General features: G+C 29.3%; 3 protein-coding genes across 10 annotated transcripts in view; 1 reads left to right on the forward strand and 2 right to left on the reverse strand.

Moving 5' to 3' along the window:
* Positions 1 to 6,867, reverse strand: part of TpnC25D (Troponin C at 25D) — a 27,008-nt gene extending 20,141 nt beyond the window's left edge. Inside the window, exon 1 of the mRNA XM_036366908.2 lies at positions 6,729 to 6,867. The gene's annotated coding sequence lies outside the window, so the exon portion shown is untranslated. The remainder of the gene's footprint in view (positions 1 to 6,728) is intronic.
* LOC106616743 (TBC1 domain family member 19) lies at positions 5,065 to 9,872 on the forward strand. Of its 2 annotated transcripts, none has more exons than XM_014233587.3 (10): positions 5,065 to 5,346; positions 5,409 to 5,748; positions 6,363 to 6,462; positions 6,552 to 6,612; positions 6,671 to 6,868; positions 7,073 to 7,340; positions 7,409 to 7,518; positions 7,581 to 7,672; positions 9,393 to 9,474; positions 9,544 to 9,872. In XM_014233587.3, exons 1-10 carry the CDS (start codon positions 5,245 to 5,247, stop codon positions 9,715 to 9,717), a joined length of 1,527 nt encoding a protein of 508 aa, XP_014089062.1. In that variant the 5' UTR covers positions 5,065 to 5,244; the 3' UTR covers positions 9,718 to 9,872. The 2 variants fall into 2 exon arrangements, with proteins under 2 accessions (XP_014089062.1, XP_014089063.1); XM_014233588.3 differs by having other exon boundaries at positions 6,363 to 6,456.
* The window catches only part of LOC106616780 (bridge-like lipid transfer protein family member 3B), a 34,681-nt gene continuing 25,219 nt past the window's right edge, over positions 7,484 to 16,945 (reverse strand). For 2 of the 7 annotated variants that reach the window (XM_070107598.1, XM_036366890.2), the window contains exon 23: positions 14,315 to 15,399. In XM_070107598.1, the coding sequence (XP_069963699.1) occupies positions 15,371 to 15,399 (29 nt within the window). In that variant the 3' untranslated portion in view covers positions 14,315 to 15,370. Of the gene's footprint in view, positions 7,659 to 14,314; positions 15,400 to 16,945 lie in introns of those variants that run through there. The other 5 variants (XM_036366893.2, XM_036366895.2, XM_070107597.1 and 2 more) reach the window with 5 other exon arrangements.

Raw genomic sequence — 16,945 nt, forward strand, 5'->3', positions numbered from 1 at the left:
TCGCATTATTCACGCAAAGTTTTATCTCGATACAGTCATTGTTGCCTGATTTGCATAGTGGAAAGTGAAAGAATCAGATGGAATTTAAAATGGTGTTATATGGGAAGTAGGCGTGGTTGTAGTCCGATTTCGCCCATTTTCGCACTATGACATAGACACATGAAAAGAACGTTACGCACCGAATTTGGTTGAAATCGGTTAAGCAGATCTCAAGATATGGGTTTTCACCTAAAAGTGGGCTGTGCCAAGCCCACTGTCTAATTTTGAACGCGGTTCCTATAAAGTCATCTTATACCATCTCAGAGATAAAATTTAATGTCTCTGGCGTGTTTAGTGCTTGATTTATCGCGCTTTTAGTAGTTTTTAACAGTACCGTTATATGGGGAGTGGGCGGAGTTGCCACCCGATTTCAACTATTTTCACACCGTCAATAGAAGTGCTAAAAACATTTGCTTCCAGTGAATTTTGTTATTATAGCATTAGCGGTTTAGGAGATATGCACATTAAACCTATTAGAGGCGGAACCACGCCCACTTTTTAAAAAAAAGTTTTAACTGCAGATGCTTCTCCCTAATGTGATCCTGTGTACCAAATAACAGTCTTGTATCTTATTGCGGAGCTTAGTTATGGCAAGTTATTTGTTTTTGATTTATGGCGTTTTGTGGGCGTGGCAGTGGTCCGATTACGCCCATCTGCAATACCAACCGTCTCACGGTACCAAGAAACATGTCTACCAAGTTTCATAAAGATATCTCAATTTTTACTCAAGTTAGAGCTTGCACGGACGGACGGACGGACGGACGGACGGACAGACAGTCACCCGGATTTTAACTCGTCTCTTCATCCTGATCATTTATATATATATAACCCTATATCTAACTCGATTAGTTTTAGGTGATACAAACAACCGTTAGGTGAACAAAACTATTATACTCTGAAGCAACAGGTTGCAAGAGTATAAAAATGTTGCAAAAGAATTCAACATTGATTATTCGACGATATCGTGAATGAATTACGATCAAATTTGATTTATTATGTTATATTATAGGTCTTATTTTACGTCACGTCAGCGAAAATTATATTGAAATCATCAAATAAGATATATCTGACATATACTTGAGTTGATCAATCAGAAGATCGCAATTGGTGATATTAGGGTTATGAGATTAAGACTAAGCTCTAGATCAACTCCAATCATGTTCAGCGGTTTGTTAGAATAACTAAAATGATTATATGTTATATAATATAATTTGATATATTTTCGGTATTTAACTAAAATCCAATATTATACGTTCAGTTAATTTTGCTAAGATATTTTACTTTGATCGATATTAACGGTATGAGACCAACCGGAAGATTGCGAATATTTTATTATATATATGAGAGATTGACCCGCTTTTACCCATTTTTGATATTATTACATATTATTAATAGAAACAGATGCTCTCTGAGTTTCATTAGGGTAACTCGCATACCGTCAACAATATATAAGGAATGTCAACCGGTTGTTTGAAAATCCTGATATTAGTTATATGAGGTCTAGTGCAAGTTTTCACCCAATTTCATCCATTCTAGGCACACTGATGCACTGTTAAGAAAAACACGCTGACTCAATTTGATTAAGATAACTCACATATTGGCCGATATATGGGATATGAAATCAGCCGGAAGGACACACGGATATATGCAAGTAATTATAAAAAAAAAAATTTTCCCCGAATTTCAAATATACGTACATCTCACAAATTTACCGATATTTTCGATAGAAAGCCAGCAATAGGCTCTTTGGCTCACATTGTTATGGTGCGATTTTGACAACTTTTAAACCTGAGATAGCAAAACATTAAGGCAATATTCTTGAAAATTTATATCCCGATATATTAATTGGTGCTTGATTTGTATACTGGAAAGTGAAAATATCTGATGGAATTTAAAGTAGTATTATATGGAAGTTTGGCGTGGTTGTAGCCCGATTTTGCCTATTTTCGTCCTGTAACTTGGGAATTGTTCTAGGTAACAAATTTGATGAAATTGATGGAGTAGGTCCGGAGATATGTGAATCACCTAAATGTGAGCGGAGCCATGCCCATTTTTCAGCTTTGACACCTACTTCTATAAAGCACTTTTGTGTCATCTCGGATATAAAATTTAATGTCTCTGGCGCATTTCATTATTGATTTATCGCACTTTTTGTAGATTTAAATTAAACCGTTATATAGGGAGTGTGCGTGGTTAACATCCGATTTTACCCATTTTCATGCTATCATAAGAGGGGTCGAAATGATATGTTCTGTGCAAATTTGGGTAAATAGTTTGGGAGATATATATATCAAATCTCATAGGGGCGGGACCACGCTCAATTAAAAAAAATTTTCAAACCACAGGTGCCCCTCATTATTGCAATTCGGTGTGCCAAATTACAGTTTTGTATTCTTATTTTATAATTTTTTAATTAATGGCGTTTTGTGGGCGTGGCAGTTGACTGATTACGCCCATCTACGAACTCGTCCTCAAAATCCTTCTCTGCAAAGAAACATGTGTACCAAGCTTCATTATGAAATCTCCATTTTTACTCCAGTTGCTGCTTGCGCAGACAGATGAACGGATAGACAGTCACTCGGAACTTAACCCGTCTCGTCATCAAGATCATTTATATTATATGTTTTGCGACATTCCCCATATCTATCTCGATTAGTTTTAGGTGATACAAACAATCGTTAGGTGAACAAAAATATTATACTCTGAAGCAACATGTTGTAAGAGTATAAAAATAAAATCAATTTTTGAACCAACAACGGTTTAGGGCAAGCAAAGTCGAATCTCACGAGTGTGTGTCTGACATGAGAAATCCACTCACATAATCCATCAGTCGTGGTATATGCGAAATAAACATTGTAGAACCCTCTGTTCGAAGGATACATGTTTAACATATATGTATGTACTTCGCGATTCAATTATTTTTAAAACACACATACACTAAACTGTTTATTTCAATTAACTAAAGCATCATTTAAAAATACATAAATATATCTTCGACGAATTTCACATAATGATATATGATTTCAACACATGTTGATGTCAGCACCTAACAATGCATTGCACAAAAACGAAAATAAAAATAGTCATACCCAATATATTTTCCAAATTTTCAAACTTAAAATAGCCACAAAAAGTTTTGCCAAACTAAATAAGTTTCAATAAGAAAAAAACAAAGAAATCGTTAAGTAATGCATATGCGCATATAAATATAAATATATGAATGGTTTACCATATTATATCTGTTATGCAAAAATCATACAGACTTCTTGAAGTAGATATACATACTTTTATATATCATACAAGTATATTTTATGTATGCAGGCTGTGACTTTTCCCACACATAAGTCATCCTTTGGTCACGGGAAGACAAATGAGGGAAATAATTAACCAGCAACCACTATATGATATTTTTAATACATAAATACGTATATGCATATGTACACACTTTTCTACTATATATGCATGCTTATGCTATACTCCTTCGAACAGTCACATAAAATTATAGGCGAGTGCGTCAAGTTGACTTGGAAACGCACTCATTCAAACATTCAAATGGGCAAATAATAAGAATTTCTATATAATTTGCATATAGCGTTTATTTATTTACGAGTAAATAGTGCGGCAAATTTGTCTCATGCTAGATACATGCGAACATACGACTATATAGTTTTGGTGTGGGCGTACAATATCTCATTTGACTGATATGTTATGCGTTTTTACGCGAAAATTTTCACTCAACACGTGAGACATTCGGAATTAATTTTCATTAGTCAATACGACGGCAGATAATAAGTGGCCTTCTATTGGTTTGAAACGGTAATTATGAAATAGAAAGGTCAACTGCAAATTGTATGATGTTTATTTTTATAAGAAAATTTATGATTAAGGAAAAATTATTATTATTTATATATTTTTTTATTATTATTATTATTTATCACATACTTAAACATATGCGTAATACGAGTATACCATATATACATACATATAGAATAGACATATAGAATAATAAATATAATAAATAAATTCAATCACGTGAAACTCCATTATGACTAGATTTGGTTAGACTCCAGGCGAATTAAATCTGACAGCCAACTCCTTATCAAATATCTAACCTGTATGTATATATGTACTCGTATGTACCATGTGACCCGGACTGGTCTATTCCGGACTGGTCCAATCGAATCGAGAAAAATTTGATTCCTAGATTGGTACAACAATTTTTATGTTCGTATAAACTTTGATCTCTATATGTCAGATAGTGTTTGACAGTTTTATTTTTTTTATGACAAAAAAGTCCCTGGCGATTTTTTACCACGGACATATTAATATAAAATATAGGTGAAGAGACCTTTTTTTGTTAATCCGGGTCAAATTTGATCAGATGGTACATCTGTGTTTATGATGATTACCACCAGCTACCATAAAATTAATTTTTTTCTATAGATATCCTGACTTCTTATACATATATATCGAGTAACATGAAAATGTAAAACTGGGCATAATCACGACTCTGGTCCAAATAAAATTCAAAATCAAATGTATCGTTTAGATGGCTATAATAGTTTGTGAGATAGTAAACTAAGCCTATGGAAAGAGAGACCATTTGCACTCTCAGTTTTAAACTAACCTCTAAAGACCGTCGGATTTGATTTTCGCAGCATAATTGTAGACTAACTTAGAGCAGTATAGTTAAGAGTATTCGCATATATTTTGTGGTCGTGGCAGTTGTCCGACTTCATTTACCATAGTCAACTGGAAATTCAATTTAACATCGACAGATCACGTAGCTCGCCAAACATTTAGCTAAGGTAAACTGGTATTGAACAATTTAAGGTTTAAGTATTTTAAATATATACCATACAAGCAACAAATATCTGTATATCCTATTTTTGGACGGCTCGTGAAATTAATAAATTGTGTTTAATGCAAACATTTATCAACACTATTGGTTGTCATAGAAGTTTCCCCAAATTTCATTCATAACAATTTGATCGATAAACACATGACAGAAAATTAAGAAAAATTCAAATAGCAAACAATAACAATTCGATGAAAGACGAATGTATAAATTATATTGATAAACTTTTTAATAATTAAATTATAGATCCAGATTTAAAAAAAAAAAAAACTTGTCTTCAAAATTTTACGCAAAGGAGTACTTTTTAGATTTAAAATATTGTGACTTGTTTAACTTTTGTAACAGAAATGGAGGAATTACGTGATGCCAGCATACATCACACGGCGCAAAAGCTCGCCGTTGCCATAAAAGCGATGAAAAATTACGATGAGATTTTCAAAAAAGTTCAGGTACACAAAATAAACTCTATATACTCCTCAATTAAATATATTAAATGCTAGAGTTTACTTAGATACTAGCTTGCAGTCCAGGTGTTGATAAGAATGACCTACGCAATACCCTAGAGGATGCCATCAAATCGACTGGCCTCGAAACGGAAATTCGTAATATAGTATTCCATTTGGTTCGTAACACCCTAGGTACAGAGCCAAAGTCTGAGGAGAAGATATCACATAGCGCCGACCCGTTGGCCTATCTGCGACGATCGGCTGTGCAATGGGATCGACGTGTACGTAAAAGTTTGAATGCAATGTGCGCCGAGTTGAGTATGCCATTGCATGGACAGCCGCGCGCCGTGATGGATCGCGATGAGTTGATTAGTAAATGGGAAGAGTTGAGCAATTACACAATTGGTGAGTGAGTCCATGGTTATGAAATTATGGTTGATGAAATTTGATCTTTGGATAACGAGGGTAATCGTATTTTAAATTTCTCTCGCATGCAAAATAAAAAGAATATATATTTTGTAGAGGTATATTCAGAAACTTAGTGGTTATCAGCATTAAATTTTTTAAGGATTTTTAAGAGTAGCGGCTTCAATTTCTTTGGCTATCAGGACAAGCCTATGATTCGCATGAACCCGGTTTATTTTCACGAGCAGATAATAGATTATTGCAAAGATCATTCAAATAATATTTTAACCATTTATCTTTGAAAAGTAAGAAAGCTAGAGAGGTTATCTGTAATATAAGCCTAGTAGAATCCAAATGTATTAAACATCGAACGAGTCGAAGTCAAGACCATAAAGTTTGTTTGAGAATATTGCTGTTTTCTGACTCTAATGAAGGGTAGTTCAATCTGTCCATTTAATAATTGCCTCGGGTGTTTGGCAAATTAGTCATCATATCTTCATAAAATATTTAATAGATTTTAAGAAACGAAATTTCATACAAAGAATTATTTCTAAATAATTTCTGCAAAAAATTGTATTATTTTATCACAAGTATTTTCTCTACTCGCTTATTAGATCTTTCCAACTACCGTCCCGTCTATGCGCCAAAGGATCTTTTGGATGTGCTACTGTCACTAAAGGGCCCCCAAAAACCGCCCGAAGACACTGAGTTTGTGTACATTTTTCCTCATTATTATTACTTAGTTTTGCATATAAACGAATTTATATTTTAATGCCTATAACTTTTTAATTTTTTTTTTATAGACAAGTGCCTAACTGGGAATTCTCACACATCGAATTGCCTGTCAAGAATCTCTTCGAATTGGTAAAATAGCATATTTTGTAGTAATAATCATGTCAAATAATCTCATCGCTACTTCAAGCGTCTCTTATTCGCTGAATTGTTTCGCAAAGATGGTACAACAAATAATTTAGACTTACCCACACAATGTAAACGCATACTAGACACCAAGCAAGCGCCACTTTGTCAACACTTTCTGAAGAAGGGACGGACACCGGCACCCTTTCGTGGCGAACTCTGGTCCTTTGTGCTGTCGCATGGTAGCTATATGAATGGGCAGGTGGGTGGAGAAACTGATTGTTGCTGTCGAAGATCACTTTTAGATTTTCTTAGGAACTGTATGATCACTTGCGTTCTTTTTCCCTAATATATGGTAACACTCATCATTTTTTTTTTATAAAACAAATTTGCACTTTTCTCAATTTTTATTTTCCTTTATGCTTTACTTCACTCATTAATTAATTTTTCTTTTCTCTCACTTTAGGAATGCGATCACTGGGCACGTTTGCGTAACAAAGTCTTAACCACCGATCATATTGTAGATAAGCTTATCTTTAAGGATATTCAGTTGACAGCTTCCAACGATGATCAGTATTTCGTTTTCGAAGATGTGCTCTATCAGATAATGCTTTGCTTCTCACGTGACACAGAAATTGCTAATCAAATACAATTTGAAAAATATCCAGTGAAGGGTAGAAATTATGAGGGTCCACCGTCAGGTGTGGTACCCTTCCACGGTATCTGCATGTTTGGTAAGCGACAATGAAATTCCTGCTTATTTCGTGTTTTGGGTTAGTCTTCATTACGCTCTATTTTTCAGCGGCGCCATTTTGTTATCTTTATGATTCATCTATAAATTTGTACTTCACGTTTCGCGCTTTCTATATACGTTATTGTCATCGATTGACCACAATAAATACACATCCACAAGTTAGTATCAAGTCGCTTACTGCATTTTGAGGTTAGTCACGTGTTTAATATTGTCATTGCAGGGCATTGTTAGCTTGTGTTTGTTGTTTGAGAAGCTGCTGCAAACACATGAACCGCTGCTATGGTCGCATTTTCGTGAACTGCAAATACAACCGTAAGAATATTATATTAAAAATTATCCTATAATAGTTCAATTAGGATTTTAGTTTATTTAAAAATAATATATTTTATAATATAGTTTATTTAAAAATAATATATTTTATCTATTCAACTCAGATCAAATCAATTACATAAGATCACCTGTCATTGTAACAAATTATGTGATCTTAAAAATAAAATATCGGCTGTAATTATCTTAAACCATGCAATGCAATGCTATATAAGCTTATGGCCATACCCTATACAAACCTTGCTTTAATTTCATCACAATCACATTTATCGCTTCTGTGTCATAACGTTTAAACGAAAGCAGATCCAACCCTATGTATCCTATGTAACTTTACGTCAATACGAATCATTACACAATATTATTTTCAAGTATCAAACCATACAATACATCACATGATATAGAATCAGATCGCAACATTTCACCACATCATGCCATAAGCTCATATCTCATCATTTCTTACACATATATGTTAAGAATCGTAAGTTAAATATAATATTATATTATGGATAGTTCTGATCATCACACTAAATTTCGTAATTTTCTGAACATAACCACTTCTAAATCATTTCTTATGGTCGCCTGTATTATGCAAGTATAGTAAGATCACTTCACAACATATCATTATCTAAGTGCATCAAGCACATAGTAAATCACTTTCTAAGCAGTACTTGATATGACTACTCAAAATCATATTATTGCATAGCCAATCATACCTGCAATATCAATACATCACTAGATCACGTAAAGCATTTCTTGATAATTATGTGTATCCACATAGATAACAACCCTCCCGTGATATTAACTGTTTAATTCTAATAATTAATAAATAATCTTCAAGAGTATTGTCTATGTGCATAATAATATTAAAGATATTACTCTTTGTCACATCACGTTCCGGCGTCATCATCACATCACACTTGCGTTAGAGATACATTTTGCAAGCACACATTTTTGAACAGTACATGATAACAACTTTTAAAATTTTGCAATATCACCAAATCACATCTTATTTATTATTTTGTCATGTATATCCCTATATATGGCACTATGTAGTGTGGCAATAACATCTATAATAGAATCACACCCTCAGTGGTATTTTTCAGGATGTTAGTGAAAAAGGTGATATCAGAGATAGCACTTGCAAGAACACCAGCAAACACATTAATCCGTCAGCAATTATACATACATACAACCACATCAAGTCATTACATCGCAACACTCTCTCACATCACGGCATATTACTTCCTTACAATTTTTTTCATTTCTTTTCAAACGACACTATAACTTCTTATTTCTAATAGAAACACCTTAGGTTCTGATTTTTAGATGACATCACAACATCTTGATATAACAAGAAATCATGTATGAAGAAATCATATTATCAACTCATACATTATACACCTATCAATCACTTAAATCATATCTCATACCAATATTTATATATATAAATAATAAGAATTAACATTACAAAAAACAATCACAACTAAATGTCACACGAACTTAATACTATGCACACAATAGTTTTTTCTCTCAAGCAAATCTTATAAACACCTTTTAAAGCATACAACTTGCACATCACATTTAATTACAAAATACAATGGCTTCAAAGAAATCTTATAAGAACTTATAAATTTATTACACACTTTTGATATATTATCACATCCTTCATTTTTATATTAAACAAGCATATTTCTTTTCATTTTAGCATCCGCGTCGTCTTCAAATGGCTTATGCGCGCCTTCAGTGGTCATTTACCGCCGGATCAGCTGCTAATACTGTGGGATTTGGTGCGCTCAAGAAATTTTTTTTAAAAACAGTATTTTTATAAATTTTCTTATTTAATTTTTCTTTTGCAGATACTTGGCTACGACAGTTTGGAAGTGCTCTCACTCTTTGCCATTATTATTTTAAGCTTCCGCAAAGACAGTCTTTTACAGGTCACATCGCTGGATAATATTGAGGCAATATTAGCGGATCTGTCATCAATTAAGGTGTTGCCACTTATACAATTGGCGCTCTGTCGCGATTAATCGCGATTAATTGGGGAGCCCTCAGAGCAGGTGGTTTATAAAATGATTATGATGACTTTATTTAGTATATTGGAAATTTATATGTATGTGATATTAATATGAATTTATTTTGTATTTATGTATGTCTAATGAAATTTTTAAATAAAATATTAAAATTTTATGTTAGTTTTTGTTATGAAAAACATAAAAAATATTAACATATGAACCCATAAAAAACAAAATTTTTTTTTTATCAATTAGGAAGAATGTTTTTAACAATTCAACTTTAAGTTCAAAATATTTCTATATAACTTTTATATATTATATAGTCCATTTAAAAGAATTTCAAAAATTTATATTATCTAAAATATATAAAGTTACATTATAAAAAAAATTTATATTAATAAAAAAGTATTTTTATTAATTATGTATTTTTTAATAATTTTAAATAATAAATAATTTGTTTTTTAATTCCCAAAAATCAACGTTTTTTTAAGATGTCACAATAGGTGTGCCCCTTAAATAAAAAATAATACAAATAAAAAAATTTAGTAAAAACCTTAAAAATGTACAAATGTGTGTTGCGAATTTTAGATTTAAAAATTTTTTGATATTAATTTAGATTTACAATTTTTAATTCGAATTTCTATTATATACTAATTGGAATTTTAATTTTTAATTCAACTTTTGGGAAATTAAAAAAAATTTAAAATGAAAATTAAATTTTTCATTTTAAACTAATATTAAACTTTTATTTTTTTTTAATAAAAAAATTTTGCGATTGAATATTAAATTTTCAATTTTTATTTTGAATCGTGGGAAATTTATAAAAATGGAAGAAATTAATTTTATTTTTAATTAAAATTTTGGAAAATAAAAAAAACTTTTAATTTAATTTTTAATCGCAAAATCGGAATTGAAAATTGAAAGTTTAATTTTCAATCCCAAAATTAGAATTAGAAATTGATAAAATATAAATCATTTGAATGTCTAGTTTTGTCGAACACTACTATAGAATAGTGTATAATTGTAGTCTGTGCGAGTTCTAATTCAAAATGACGAAAAAACGTGAATTCAAAACCAATTTTTGTTTTTTGGTTTTTTTAATTTTATTGTAATGTTAATCCAAAACATATATTTTTATTTTTCAAACGGATATTTTTAATTAAGATTTTGTGAATTTTATATTTAAAAATGTTAATTTAAAGGTTAATACAATTATTTTTTTTACTCATTATTTGCAATCCTGTATGAATTTAATGAAATTTTTAAGTATTTAAAATTTTTAGTCAGTTTTAAGCCGACTTAAATAATAAAAAGTTATAAAATATGCTAAGTTTGAAAGTTTTCAAACCAAATTTGAACTTAATTCAAGCAAAAAAAAAAAAATATAGTGTATATATATGAGTGAATCAAATGAAATATTTTTAAATAATAGATAGATTTTGTCTTAAACTTACATTAAAACTCACTTCATTACATATTATAATTATACTTTTATTTAGGCAATTTTGTAAATTCAAATATACACAGTTTATTTTCCTTATAGTGGAACAACAATAATATAATTTTAATTTTTATTTTAGTAAGTATGCTTGTATGTGTATATAGTCGGTGCACATTTACATACACAATTATATATTTTATATAATTTTTAATTTTGTTTTAAAAAACTATTAAGGAAACTATGTATATCGGTGTGAATTTTTATTTATTTTTTATTTTGTATTTTTTTCTATTTTAAAATTTGCTAACATTTTTATGTTTTGTTTTTATATTTTTTCTAAAGACATTTCATTTGTATATCTACGCATTTTAATATATGTTTGTATTTATGCTTTGATTTTCGGCGTCAATTCCAAGATTTAAGTAATTTTTATTATATATTCATATTTGTTTTTAATTTTTAGTAACTTTTTTATGTTTGCTCTTTGTTTAGATAATTACACATTGATTTTAATATTATAACTCTAACTGTAAAATACACACAAATAACGATGCTGCTTCGACACTTATGAGGTTGAAGGTTGACTTAAGTTTTTAATTTGTTTTAATCAGTAGTTAATACAGTAATAATTTATTTAATATTTTTATATGCGTCATATTAAAATGTGCAAACCGTTGCGGAGTTTGCCATGTTTCTTTTTTTTATGCTTTTAGTATATAATTTTATTTGTAATATAATTACCTAACTACAAAAAAAAATGTTTTTAAAATACACTAAAATTCGATATACATATATAACTGTTAATGTATATGGTATATGTAATGTATATGTAAATATTTTTTTTCAATTTTTATACAGGTATAAGTTTTTTAAGTATATGAATAGGCAATTTGCATGTTATTAACTACTTCAACTTGCACATAAACTTCAATTTTCTTCATTGCAAATTGTTTTTCAGTAAATACTCTGTGTTTTGTATTATGAATTTTTCACTTTTGATTTTATAAACGTCGCAAATTTCATTTTTTATAGATCATTTTTTTATTATTATTGTTTAAAAATATTGTATTTAGTTAATACAAATATTAAATCTAATTTTTCACATTGAAACTTTTGGAGAAGGTTGTAGCAACTCATATTAACAAGAATAGCTTGTAAAAATTAATATTCAGTTTTCAGAGAAATTTTCGTACTTTTTGTAAATTAAGTGGATTTGTTTTGAACACGTGGTGAGATCAGAAATTATATACAAAAAAATGTTTAAGGCGATAAAAAAGCATACAAAGACAAAAAAAACTGGCTGTAATTGAATTATTTCTGCAGATAATCGATTAAAGAAACTGTTTAAAATTTTTCACTTCAAAAGAAAAACGTATAATTTTGTACTAATGTTATTATTTATATAAAATGATAATTTCGACTTCAATAAATACTACCAAAAAGCATAAAAATTTGTTCGTTAAAGTTAAAAAATTATACATTGACAATATTGTAAGAATACAAACAATTCCAAATGGAGTCAGTTCGGGCAAAAAAGTACAAAAATTATTTTAAAAATAACAATTCTACGATTAAGGAATTAATCAGTCGCAAACTTACAGCAGCTCTGCATTAGATCGAGTACTGACTTCCAAAAAACAAAATAATAATTAACAGATAAAAATTATATTTACAACGTATTTTCATTAACTGTAGACACGAAAATGATTTAGTACTCGATATTTCTATAAATTTTCGTTTTATAACACTCGAAAGATTTGTCTCTGATTTGTAGTAAAATTATTAAACTCTAAGTATGACGGATTTCAGATTATTTGTGGCAACATGTTAAAAAAACTTAAATCGACTACAACTAATGAAATTATTTCGGTTTAAAATAAAAATCTGTTTATATACTTTGTCTACTTATTAACGCATATTCGAAGCATACGATTTTACTGCAATGTTCGAGATTAAATACAACTTCGAGTACAGAATTTTTTATTAAAGCTCATTAGCATAAGCCGATGTAAGCTCTTTTAACAAATTGCCACTAAGTATACATGTAATAAACATTTAATATGTTAATTATAGTAAAAATATGTATATAAATTTCATTTTATAATTAAAATTTAAAAAATATTTCATATTGATAAAAAAAATGTGCATTGCAATTTTTATACATTTCATTAAAAGTATGCTCTACACTTCATTTTAAAAGTAGTTGTTTGATCTCTAGCAAAGATTGGGTAGCTTTCAGTATACAAGATATCCTCTGTTGTTTTCAGCGCATTAAAAAAAATGTAAAAAGCGCAAATAGCAAAATACTATAACAGCATATACATGAATATCAATTTTTTATGAAAATAATGTATATGTATTTTTTAATTATTATAGCTAAAACGAATTTTATTTATTTTGTATTTTAAATTTTTTATATTTTTAGTTTTTATTTATGGTTATTGATATGATAGTAAATCACAACGATTTGTTATGCTGCTAAAATTATAGCTGTTATAGCTTATTGAAGTTATTTTTGCTTAAGCATTGAATTATATAAGCAGTTATGTAAATAACAGTTATAAATAAAGCATCTTTATACTGAAAAAATAAATAAGTCAATATTCTTCATAGAAATATAATATACCCACGGTGTAATCACGTCAAAAGCAGCGTTAAACGCAAAATTTTATTTAATTTTTAATAACAATTTAAAATTATTTTAATAAATTTTTATAAAATTATAAATAAAATTTTTATAAAATTGTACAATATATACAATACATACATATTTTTTTATTGGAAATAACAATAATTATGGCTTAAAAAGACTGGCTTTACTCTTGGCCAATACAGTTTTATCAACTAAAGTTTTCCTAGAACACATAAGTATACAAATATTATTTTAATTGAAAGTATTGCTTTTTGAAGCTATTTAAAATAACTTGTAAATATAAAAAGTCAACGCATTTTTATTTTAACTGTGGCTTTTAGTTTATGAATTTTGTATCGTCTATATTCGGCTTGATTTATCTTGTTCTATCTGCTGATATTTAGAAAATTTTTTAAAATAATCAAATCGAACACACTAAATTTTACAAAAAAACATCAAAAGTTAATATTTAGGAAAAATATGCGAAATGTAAAAAAAATATATTTACTTCGTCAAAAAAACTGAAAAACTTCGCCCAACAAATTGTATTTAAAAAAATTCAAAAGAAGTTAATTTTTAGAAAAAATATGCGAAAAATTAAAAAAATTTGGTTTAATTCGTCAATAATTTTTGGAATTAAGTTAGGAAAAATAATATTCAACAAATTTTCAAAAAAAAAAAAAACAATACCAAAACAAGTTAATTTTTAGAAAAAATATGCGAAAACTGAAAAAAAAAATAAACTAATTTACTTTTTTTACTTACTTTACTTTATCAATAATTTTTGGAATTAGGTTAGGAATAATAATACCCAACAAAGTTAAATAAATAAAAAATAATTTCAAAAAACCTAATTTTCAGAAAAAATATTCGAAAAGTGAAAAAAACATATTTTACTTCGTCAATAATTTTTGGAATTAGTTTGGAAATAATAATACTCAACACTGTTTACATAACGTCCTAGTTTTTTTCAAAGCAACTACCAATTAGTAGAAATATTTAATTCAAGATATAAATTTATTGACGAACCGCATTATTCCTTCATTTAAAATATATTCGTTATGCAAACACAAATTTTGAGCATTTTAAAATTAATTCAATGAAATTATATTTACTTTTATTTAACATAGAAAACATGGAAAACATCGCAACGCAATATTAAGTCATTTTAGAAAACTAATAAATTTAAAAAAAAATTACAAATATAAAAAAAAATGTATAGAAATTATAAAATGGGAAATAGAATTTAAAATAGAAAACAAATTTCAGATAATATATGTAAATGTTAAATCAAATATGCAAACGTTATAAATTACACCTATTTTTTGTTTTTGTTTGTTGTTGCGCACATATTCTGTTTTTCGTAACACATTTGATTTTATTGCTCGTGCGGCGCTTCGCGCGATTTTTGGCATGATTTGAAAAGTGGCAAAACAAAAAATATATTGGACAGCCTTCTCCGCGTGCCTGTTGCTGCTGTTGTTGTTATTCTGCGCCGTGTTGTCGCCGGTTGCATCGTATTTCATGGATTGTTGTTCTCGCCGCAGCATTGGATGCAATCCATGCAGTTATGCTACCTGTTGCCATCGCCTTTTCTATTTATATTCGATGATGTCAGTTGAACCTGTTTGCGAGTGTAAACAGCGGAGTGAAGCAGAATAACAGAAGCAAATGAAATATTTTACATTATTGTAAGCGTATGGCGCTTATCTTATTTAAGCGTATTTAGTATTATTTTGTATAGTTATTATTGTATTATTGAAAGTACAAAAAATGGCGAGTTGGAAAATATTTCGACAAAAAAAAAATGAAAACATAATAAACGGAAACTCAAAAGAGAGTATACAAGTGGAAGAGGTTAGCAGATAAATTTAAGCGATAGTATAAGTGAATGCCAGTAAGTGCAAGAAAAGCTAAATTAAAGTAATTTAAGTGTTTTTGGGTTGAGAGAGACTAGCAAAACCAGAATTCTTAATCGAATTCTTAAAAACTTTTTTCTCTAAATATTAAACTAGCTTTCTTTTCTTAGAGTATAATATTTCTTTTCAAACACAAGAATAATTTCAAGTGCTAACTTCGAATGGAGAAGCATTCAAAATACGAAAAATTGGCGCATTTTCCGAAAATTATCTAATATTTAAAGTTCATCACTGTTATCTCCTTGTATATATCTTACAAACCGAATTAAATGTAAGAACTGAATTTGTTCAAATATATAGCCTCTTAAATTTTTGGATTGATTTTGGTGTTTACAAAATCCTTAGTTTCAAATTCAATACAATATAAATAAAAATGGCTTTGTACTAATATTTTTAGTCAATGTTTTAGGAAACTTAAAAAACTCGGCTGCACCGAAGCTATAATACACTTCACAGTTGCATTTCTTATAGCATTAAAGGGTATAAAAAATAAAAATATATATATTTTTTGATTAATCAGTTTGAATTCTAGCTGTATGCTATATTGAAACATTTTTTAGGAAGTTATAGCGTTGTTTCGGACAATAATTCGTGCTTAATTTCGTGAAAATAATTTGTCAATAAAAAATTTTCCATTCAGGAACTTGATTTTGCTCGATCAGTTTGTATTGCAGCTATATGCTATAGCGATCCGATCGGAGCAATTTCTTCGGAGATTGCAGCAATGTATTAGACAATAACCGATGCCAAATTTTGTGAAGATAACTCGTCAAATGAAGAGTCTTACTTACGAGCACTTGAATCCGATCATTTAGTTTGTATGGCAGCTATATGGTATTGTATTCGATTTGAAAGATTTCTTCGGAGATAGTATAATTCCCTTAGATAATAACCCATGTCGAATTTCGTGAAGATATCTCGTTAAATGAAAAAGTTTTCCACACAAGCACTTGTTTCAGATCGTTCAGTTTGTATGGCACCAATAAGCTATGGTGATCCGATCTAAGCACTTTTTTCGGAGATTACATTAATGTCTTAGGCAATAACACATGCCAAATTTCATGAAAATATCTCGTCAAATGCAAAATTTTCCATACAACTACATTATTTCGATCGTTCAGTTTGTATGGCAGCTATATGCTGTAGTGGTCTGATATCGGCGGTTCCGACAAATGAGCAGTTTCTTGGGAAAAAAAGGACATGTGCAAAACTTCAGACCGATTTATCACAAACTGAGGGACTAAATTGTAC

This window comes from Bactrocera oleae, chromosome 3 (genome assembly GCF_042242935.1).
Source record: "Bactrocera oleae isolate idBacOlea1 chromosome 3, idBacOlea1, whole genome shotgun sequence".
In the NCBI taxonomy this organism is placed as follows: Eukaryota; Metazoa; Arthropoda; class Insecta; order Diptera; family Tephritidae; genus Bactrocera; species Bactrocera oleae.

Bases quoted from the DNA above. Each gene is read 5' to 3' on its own strand.
- LOC106616743 (XM_014233587.3), top strand. From the start codon at position 5,245: ATGGAGGAATTACGTGATGCCAGCATACATCACACGGCGCAAAAGCTC. The intron at 5,749-6,362 runs GTGAGTGAGTCC...CTCGCTTATTAG, and splicing joins GTTGAGCAATTACACAATTG to ATCTTTCCAACTACCGTCCC. The intron at 6,869-7,072 runs GTGGGTGGAGAA...CTCTCACTTTAG, and splicing joins GTAGCTATATGAATGGGCAG to GAATGCGATCACTGGGCACG.